This window comes from Psammomys obesus, unplaced genomic scaffold, assembly GCF_907164565.1.
Source record: "Psammomys obesus unplaced genomic scaffold, mPsaObe1.curated_primary_1811, whole genome shotgun sequence".
Taxonomy (NCBI): Eukaryota; Metazoa; Chordata; class Mammalia; order Rodentia; family Muridae; genus Psammomys; species Psammomys obesus.
The window spans coordinates 7,861,551-7,871,256 of NW_026596149.1; the positions used below are offsets into that span (position 1 = coordinate 7,861,551).

Sequence of the window (9,706 nt, forward strand, 5' to 3'; positions counted from 1 at the left end):
TTGGGGGGCCTCCTGTGTTAACTCACTGGGCATGCCATCAATCACAGGGGAGGGCACGTGCGTCCTTGCGGAAGTATCGCAGGCCCTGGGCAATTGGCCAGCAGCGAGCACTACACCATGCATTCATGAACTTAGTTATTTATTAAATAAGTGTGCATTTCAGTCTACCTCATTATACATATTAGCCCAAACACTGGAAATGCATAAAGATTAAACGATTGTTACTATGTTGGGCCTTAAATGTCCCACCAAAGTCCAGCAGTTAAGAAGACATAGTTGTCAGCATAGGGACCAGTTGGGAAGGTAGGTTACTGAGGTTTTGAGAGGATATTTGGGCCCCAACCACTCCTTTCTCTGCATCACAGCTTCTGTGAAGTATGCTTCCCCTCCAGTGTGTCTGTCATGGCCTCAGTACAAGGCCAGGAGAGCAGAGCTCTGTAACTACGTTGCTATAGAGATTAGTCAAGCATGGACTGGGACTTGGAGACAAAGAATATCTTTCTCTCTCTCTCTCTTGAGTTGATTATTTAGGCATTTTGTCACAGTGATTCCAGAAAACAAAGGAATCTAGGATGAGGCAAGGTGTGCCTGAGTTATCTTTTAGGGCACCAAGATATGCAGTCCCACCCCAGTGAGGGCAGGGTCCACCCACCGTGGAGATTTGGCGTTGTCAGACAACAGAAGAGGGATTGAGTGAATGAATGTAGTACCGGTACAGGACCACCTTCTGTCCAGCCCTGGCAGCTCTCTTGTACTTACCTTCACATTTGCCAGTCTCTGTTTGAAACCCATGTCTAGTACTGTGGGGTCGGACCCAAGCTCTGACCTGCTCCTACCCATCACACTTCATTCTTTTATAGCACATATTTTCCCTATTTTATTTGACATACTTCTATTTTTTGTTCTTTTTCCACATATATTTGGAGATGTATTTACGTATAGATACAAACACACACATATACATACATTTGGTCCTGTCTTCTCACTAGTCCACGAGCACCTGGAACTTAAAGTGCCTTTATGCCTTTCTCTACACAAAGGACCCACCACAAGCCAGGCACATGATACAGAAGTAAAAAGCTTGTGATGATCATAAAGACCACAGTGGTTCTAACGAAACGTCACTTATTAGAAAAAGTTCATTGTCTTAAATGTAGCACCTCTTTTCTGTAAATTGAAGGGGTTAGCTTCCAGAACTCCACTTCTAGCGCCTCATTAACTGAAAGCATGCACATTTGGAGTGACAGTGCCATCTAGTGGTCAGTTTTTAATTTTTAGTTTGAAATGAACCATCTTCACGTAACACATGTCAGGAGCCACACTGCTCTGAGATTTCTGTTCTGAGCACAATTACAGGCCTCCACTTGTGGAACTCACACCCGTGCAGAGAGGGAGTCCAGTGAAAGCGGACAAGGAGTAAATAGGATGTAGGCTGAATACAAGATGATACTGGAGGAGGGTAGCACGGTGCAGGTGACCTCTCTGAGGTGACATTGAGTTGAAGCTCCACAGCTCGGGATTATCAGCCCTTCAAGGAAGCCTATGCCTCCAAGGGGAGGTACTGCCAGAGGCAGTAAGGGGAGGGACGTGGGAGGAGGAGCAGCGGGTTTCTAGGCCAGGGCTTGTAGAGAGTATTAAAGAAGGATGGTTGTACATCAGGTGTACTTCCAGAGGAAGAACAGGAGCATCATCTAGGTCATCAAACACTTGAGCAGCAATTGACCTGTGAGCCATATCCGAAGGCACAGGATCACGTGGCATTGGTGCAGGTGGAAAGAAGTGGGTAAGGTTGTAAGGGGAATGGAGAAGAGTTAAGTATGATTTAGTACATTTAGTCTTTAGCTGAGCATGTTTCATCTTGAGCTGCTTATTGAGATAAGGGAAGACTTGGGAGAACATTTTGGAGGAGGGTGGTGCTGTGGTATGCACCTATCCCTCGAGTTTCTGTGTCAGAAATGTTACCTTCATATCCATATGCTCATGCTATGGGGGGCCTTGATGTCTAAATGGGGTTAGATGAAGTCATGAGAGTGGATCGCTCACATAGGGTGGATAACTTCACAAAGGAGGAAGCGGCTGCAGAGCCGGCATGCTCCTGCTGTCTCTCCACATAACGCTTGTGTCTCAGACAGTAAGAAGGCCCTCATCACTGGCTGCCCTTGAATTCTGAAGACATCTCTGCCCCCAGAACTGTCACAATCAGCCTATTTGTTTATAAGTGACCTTGTCTATGCTACTCTGATACAGTAACTCAAAACAAACCAAGGCAGATGTGTTGTAGGGTAAGGATCAAAGCACTTACTACATATTGATGAAGCATTGTTTATGTGTTACAAACCCTTAAAATCTGAGACCATAGAAATGACTAGAACAGAATAGGAGTCTATGCTTCTGTGGAATGTGGTATGTCCCAGTTGGTAACATAGGAGGCAAGACCGGAAGGAATCACAAGGACAGACTCTGTGGACACAGGAAAGAGTGGTCCAGGCAAAGGAAGGCAGATGCAATAGCTGTGAAGCTGGATTGAGCCTGGGGTGCTCAAATATCTCAGACAAGCAGAGACAGCCAGAAAGGAGACACATGAGGCCTGAGCGGGGAGAAGCCATTCCATTAGGCCTTGAAAGCTGTTGTTATGGGGGTGGCCTTTGTATGAAAAGGGTAGAAAGCAGTTAGGCAACTCCTGGTCCAACATCTTAACAGTAACCTCTGGGTGACATCTGGAGAGTCAAGATGAGAGATAAAAGCCTAACCAGGAAGCTTTAGAAGAAGCCCCTGATGATAATTTGGACAGCAGAGATACTAGCAATGGGTTTGATGACTCCAAGGCTTTTCTTTTTTAAATTACATATTACTTTTCCTAAGAGAAAGTATATGTTGGGCATAATATTGGATTTTTACTGAAAGCCATTATAGTGCCACCAATCTAAATTAAGACTGCCTGTAAGAACACCAATACAAAGATAATGATCTGTGATGACCTCACAGCCAATTTAGTACAAAACAGCACACTCTCTATCGATAATAAACTACTAAAAACTATCGTTTTTCCACAGATATTTGATGGTGCAAGCATAACTTCAAATTCAGGTGGAATATTTTGTGGTACCCGAATACCTGCCCCTTTTATCTCTTCTGGCAACTTTCTTACGGTTCACTTTGTCTCCGACTTAACGTTTGAAAAAGAAGGATTTAATGCAACATATACCTTTGTCGACAGTAAGTATTTTGACATATTATGAAATACATGTGTTCTTATGCACTCACAGAATGCATGCTTGCTATATCTAAGTCAATTACTGTTTCAGTGAATTCTTAAACACATATGAGCTATTTTCCCTGCCCTCAGTTTACCTTTCTTAGACAAAGTCTATAAGCTGCCAGGCTAGCCTTGAACTTTGGCCTCCTGACTCAAGCTTGTGAGAAGCTGGGTTCGCCCTCTATTTCCAGGACATACACTCAACCCCTTAAAAGAATATTAAAATATTTCCTGTGGGCCAGACTAGGGCCAGATTTTTTTTTTCAATTTTTACAATTTGGTTTATGTAATCAGCCCGATCCAGCCCCCTCCCTCCACTTCTCCCAGTCTCACCCTCACACCCCCCTCCACTCTATCCCCTCCTTCTTCTCAGAGAAGGGGAGGCCCCTAAAGGGTATCAACCCATCCTGGCACCTCAGGTCACAGCAGGAATAAGTGTGTCTTCTTCATCTGAGACCAGACAAGGCAGCCCAGCTAGGCGAAAGGGATGCAAAGGCAGGCAACAGAGTCAGAGATAGTACAGTAAGATTTTAAAGATACTATATATAATTAAACACAATTAAAACAGTGCCTGCATTTCTTTTTCTTTCTCCCTTCTGCAGTGCCTTGTGGGGGAACGCATAATGCAACTTTTGCACCACAAAACGCTTCATCCCCTCGTTTGTCAAACATCAGACGTCCATATTCCACCTGTACTTGGGTCATTGAAGCTCCTCCACAAAAACTGATCCAGATAATTGTGTCGGAATTACGGCTGCCCTCACAAGACTGCTCCGAGAGCTACCTAGAGCTTCAGGACTCACCACAGGTAAAGATCCCAGGGCGATGGCCCCCACATCTGCAAACACTGCAAGAGAAGCTATGCCTGAATAAAGAGGCCCTTTACCTCGAGAATTGGGTCTCTCAGCAGGAGACAAAGCCCTCCTTTCTGGCACACTAAGCAACTTAAACTCAGTCTTGTGGGAAAGATGCTTTGAAACTGCCCTGTGTATAGGAATCATCTGGGTGGCCTGTTGAAAATGCACATTCCTAGGGCCCCCTTCAGACACAGGTCCATCTGCATAACATACATCAATCAACGTGTGATGAGCATCTCCTGTGTTCTGCCACCACTCCCAGAGGCCCATGGGTCACATGGGGAGAACTACATCTGTGGCCAGCAGGGTGAACCGAAGGGACCCATACAGCACACAAGAAAACCAGCTAAGAGGCTGTTTGGGGCCAGTCTAGTGGGGGTACACCTACAGCAAGTGAGAGAATTAAAAGGGAAAACAAGCCGCCTAGGCTCGAAGAAAAAAAAACAGCTGAGTCTTAATTCCCCGAGGGAAAAGACGATGAGACAGCTGGCCTGTGGTAGTCCCAGAGGTTTGAGCTCGGACATCTCAGTAGAGAGGTGGGGTGAGGAATGTGATAAGGTGGCCAGAGAACACATTTAAATTCAGGGCTCATGGACTGGCCCATGCAGCAGGGGGAACAGCTAACCCACTCACTCTCAGAAGGCCATATTCAAATGGCCAAGGCCTGGCAGTAACAGGGCTCTACCTGTTACCTTCTGAGTTTTCAAGACCCTCCTCATTATAAAGCTGGAGCTCATTGTTTCTCCCATGCCCCTAACTTGCTGGAGCAAGTCTAGCCTGACTCGGTGTGGAGGGTCAAAGATATGCAAGCTAGAGCTCACAGCTGGAGTTGGGACCTGCAGAAAGCTCACACAGCCTGGCTCAGCTCCCAACCAGAACACACTTCCTTCCACTGTGATGTGGCTTCTCTAAGGGCAGTCTTGTCCTTAGAGAAGCCTCTGTTTACGTCCCAGCCTCCTAGGAAGGTGGGACTCTGGTCAGTTCCAAGGCTAAAGCTGTGTGGCAGGGCACTTGAGACCAGAACTGCTTTTCATGGCTGGATACTGATGTCACATGTTAAATACAGTTGACTCTCTGGTGTGGCTGTAGCCATCTGAAACCAAATCTCATGCAATGTGGCTTCTGTTTCATTTCAGGGTAGCGGAAACCCAGTGACTCAGTTCTGTGGCGCAAACTTTACAACCTTGCCAGTGTTCTATTCTTCAACAAGTACTGCAGTTGTCATTTTCAAATCTCACGTTTTAAACGCAAACTCCCAAGTACATTTCACCTATCAGATTGCAGGTGAGCCCCAAACCTTCATTTATTGGGGAAAGCAGCTTTGATGATAGTGGCCCCTGTGAATAGATTAGGTTTTGTTCTGATAAAATACACCTGTAAGGTTCAACTGGAACTCAGGCCTAATTTAGCCAGTTGAAAACTAAGCTTTATCACACCGTCTTCCTGACTCACACTCTGCTTGCAAACAGTTCACAGTTCAGTGATTTTTGATGTGTTGACCATGGAGGGACTCGCTCTACCTCAGGAAATTGTTTTGTGAAAATCCATGGTGCCTTGAAGAATGACTTGATTTCAGTGACTGGGAAGTGTTTCCAGGGAATACCTTCACATAAGGACTGTTTTGAAATTGATTAAAACTAAAGCAGAAGTTGATTCAAAGACACAGTTAATTCTGTTTTATTTATTTATCTATTTAATTAATTAATTAGTTAATTAATTTACCAAAAAAGAAAAGGGTTAAAAGAAACACGTGAATTGTATCAGAACTAACAATTCACCAGAGGACTCCCTTGTGCAGATGATGTCTGGGAGGGTGAGCCTTTGGGTCCAGAAAAGGTCCAAATGTCAGCCACTGGCTCTTCCCCCATGTAAGCAGAGGAGCTCAAAAGGTGCTGGAGTGTTCTTCAAAGGGTGCTCGCATTCACACTTCCCACGTGGAGGCTCTACTCAGAAGGAGAAGAGCTGAGCACGCGCAGTTCCCACTGTCTCTCAGGACCCGTTTTCTCAAACAGAAGCCGAGAGGCTGGAGCTTTATCTGAACTTTGCTCAGATTCAGTGGACTTTAAACACTGTTGTTACCAAGATAAAAGATATTTTGATGTGCACATTAACTATGAATATTTTTTTTTCTCAAAGATTGCAACAGAGAATACAACCAACCATTTGGTAATCTGCAGAGTCCTGGGTGGCCTCAAAATTATGATAATAACCTGAACTGCACCATTATTCTCAGAGCCCCGCAGAACCACAGCATTTCCCTCTTTGTCTATTGGTTTCATCTGGAAGATTCATTACACTGCACACGTGATTTCTTGGAGGTAATATATATTTGAATATTTAAATGATTATGCGAAAACATGATGGACCACTAAGAATTTTTTCTAGTTTATGTTAATCCAGCGTCTCTCTTCATGTTATTGAGTTGGTCGTTATTCTTTCATTCTGTAAATGCGTACTGAGTATATCCTAGTTATAGCATTGGAAGTACAGGATGGGTGGCCAACAGTGTCACAGTGGCGACGTCACCACCCAGGAAGGAACAGAGAAGGCTTTTTCAAGGAACTTAGATATGAGTTCCAGGATGAGTGGTAATGCCAAGGGCAAGGTGCTGATAACACTGATTGCATGTACAGGTTTTTCCGCACTGGTTCCCAAGGGCATCAAATGGGTACAGTACCTGTGTTCTGCTAACACTGAATCCACAACTTCCGGCTCTCTGGAAGGGCTTGTGGCTAAACTGGACAGGCTCCAGAAGGTGGCTGCAGCTCCCATACCCAGCTCAGAGTTTTATTCCTTTTCTTAGGTCTCTGTGATCAGGTCCTGAAAAGCCTAATCAGTATTTTAACTATGCATAAGCTGGAGTACAGTATGTTACTCCAAGCACATATACAATTCATAGCAGCCAAATCAGGGCAGTTAACATTTTTGTGTTTGGTTAGCTTTGTATTCCAAATATGCTCTTCAGAACTGTCTGATCGTTGCAGGATAAACAGCTTCCAGGTTCATGCTCCCCTTTTCTTCTGATGTTTCTGTTTTGTCACTCTTTTATTTTTTTTTTCCCCTGCGGCTTCGTAATGCTAACAGATTTCCTGCCTTTCTGGCCAGCAGCCCACCTCCACTGCCTTGTCTTTATGCCACCTTCCCACCCACCCTGTGTGAGGTCCTCAGCGTGGGGAGAATGGTGTTGTAGTAGGTGGTCCCTGCACCGGTGTTAAGAGCTCCTGACCCGCCCACTGGTTTCCTCAGACCTTATTACGTAGGGAAGCTCCCATATGGAATTAAACCAAATATTTTGTTAATCAGTATTCTTAACACATAGTGAATTGAAAGGAAAGCTTATGTCTTCCTCATGGAATATTCTCACGGCAGGAGATGAGAAGGGAAGAAATGGCGGCTCAGAAGCTACACTATTTGTGCTAGTCAGGAAGTTAGCCTTGGACTTTTCATGCTCACCCATCCTGAAAATCAAATGTTTATATGAACTGCTAAGCAAAACCAAGATGAGACTGACATGGAAAAGGGGTAGGGTCCCTTGTTAACTCTGACTCATAGTCTTAATTCATACCTAATCCTTGGCCATTTGTCATCTGGATGCTGGAAAGTGGAGACTTGCCTTTTAGCATTGGAACTAGGCAACCCAGACATTCTCCTCCACTCCAGAGAATCACTGAGGAACTTCCTGTTACATTAGCAGAGACAGGAAGCTACCACACAGGCCCCCAAATGTGCCTTTATCAGAGGAGGAGTGTGCGGGAAGCCCTAGATTCTGTTCAGTGGACTGTGGTGGGAACAGAAGTCTTCCATGAGGGCTCTGGTGTATTGCTAGCAGAGAGGACTGTCTCTGAATCGTACTGTGAATGTGCCTCCAGCTCCTCTAACTTCCCAGCTAGGCCTCTGCACTGAGTTAACCCATCATCCTTGGAAAAGTGAATGAGTCAAGTTCTCAGCAGTATGTCTCTCCTCCTCTCCAGCAGTGATTAAAAGAGGATCCCAATGGAGAGAAACTCAAAGTCAAGTATATGGCAGGTCGGGCTTTCTAGCATTCTTAAATGTGGCAGCTATCTCTCTCATGAGCTGGGAGAAAATGACCAGTCTGTCCTAGCCAGAGCCGTTTTGATTAAACATTTAAGGGAAGAACCAAGAACAAACACTCACTGTTGCCTAGGTGTAGAGGGAGCCACTGCCTCTCCCCACCAGCTCAGACTCCCAAGTAAGTCTGCTCTGCAGAGGCCTGGTGACTTGTGCTAATGGAGGCTAGCCATGTTCAGGATTGTGGGATCATAAAGGACGGGGCGGTGGGTGGCTTCTCAGGCTGAACACATACATGCTAACACCAGCTCTTCCACTCACAGCCTACCCACTGAATGGCACTGCCTGGAACCATTCAGGAAGGAAGCCTCTCCAGTGCCCTGAGAACACACAGTGGGAAGCAGGAAGTTGGGCTAAACGTGGACTCACGGGTGCTTATCCCCTCCTCCACACCAACTCATTGCCTGCTTGTCCTCCCAGGCTGAGAAAAAAGAAACTCAACACGATCAGAAATATTTTAGGTGCATGGGACTATTTCCTTTTCCCATGTGGAAGAGACCTGTTACTGAGCTTTGGTGTACTTTGTTCATGGCAGCCACTTCCTGCTTTTCAGTGGGAAACGTCCCACCACCCACTGAGCTACCAGGAATAAAGTATAATGACTAGAAACAGGCCAGGGAGCCATGCCCTTTCCCCTGTAAAACTCATGTTAGAGTCCTTAAAATGTCTGCACAGGTAACAGTTTGTAGGACCATGGCACCAGCTAGCATGTCACAAGAATGCAGGTGTTTCTGTGGCTATAGTTTAACCTAACCAGTATTTCTAAATCCAAATACAAACGGTGTGTGATATAAATTCTAACATTTCTTCATTTACAAACGAAGGTGACCTCCCCTGTGTTTATGGAAATCCTTCAATCTTAAGTATGTAAAGCCTCATTCCAGTATTCTGGAGCATGACAGGAAGAATGAGAGTTTGAGGCTAGCCTGAGCCAAGGAGGAGATACTGTCTCAAAAAACAAACAAACAAACAAACAAACAAAACAAAACCAAAACAAAAAAACACTTACTGCATTTGTTCCTGTGTTGATGGTAAATTGAAGCAAGAATAAAATGGATGTAGTAACTGTTGGTGGGTTTCAACAGATAAGAAATGGCAGCAGCGGCAGCTCACAGGTGCTTGACAGGAGCTGTGGAACGGTACTGCCAGCCCCTATCTTCTCTCGAAGCAATGAACTGTACCTGTGGTTTCATAGCGATGATGCAAACACCTTCCCCGGGTATGACATTGTCTGGACCTCCTCTCCATCCGGTAAGATACACACCTGCTGATTTTCTGTTAAAATGCGGATTTTTAAACAATGAAAGTACTGATTTTTCAAAATCCTACGATTATTTATCATTTCTGTGTTATAAAAGACTGCATATTACATATAGAAGGCCTGAGAATGTAAACATTCCCATATACACTTTCTCTTGTTCTTCTGGCTTGATCACCAAGGGATTCTCTTTGAGAATTTAGTGAATGAAAGTGTGAAAAGGCCAAATCAGGAACACATCTGTGT

At 44.9% G+C, this 9,706-nt stretch overlaps 1 protein-coding gene across 2 annotated transcripts in view; it reads left to right on the top strand.

The window, feature by feature from the left end:
- The window catches only part of Cubn (cubilin), a 226,607-nt gene that overhangs the window by 213,285 nt on the left and 3,616 nt on the right, over nt 1–9,706 (top strand). For both annotated transcript variants that reach the window (XM_055593908.1, XM_055593909.1), the window contains 5 exons: nt 3,054–3,216; nt 3,859–4,064; nt 5,250–5,397; nt 6,250–6,431; nt 9,288–9,453. In XM_055593908.1, coding sequence (XP_055449883.1) covers nt 3,054–3,216; nt 3,859–4,064; nt 5,250–5,397; nt 6,250–6,431; nt 9,288–9,453 — 865 coding nt within the window. The remainder of the gene's footprint in view (nt 1–3,053; nt 3,217–3,858; nt 4,065–5,249; nt 5,398–6,249; nt 6,432–9,287; nt 9,454–9,706) is intronic.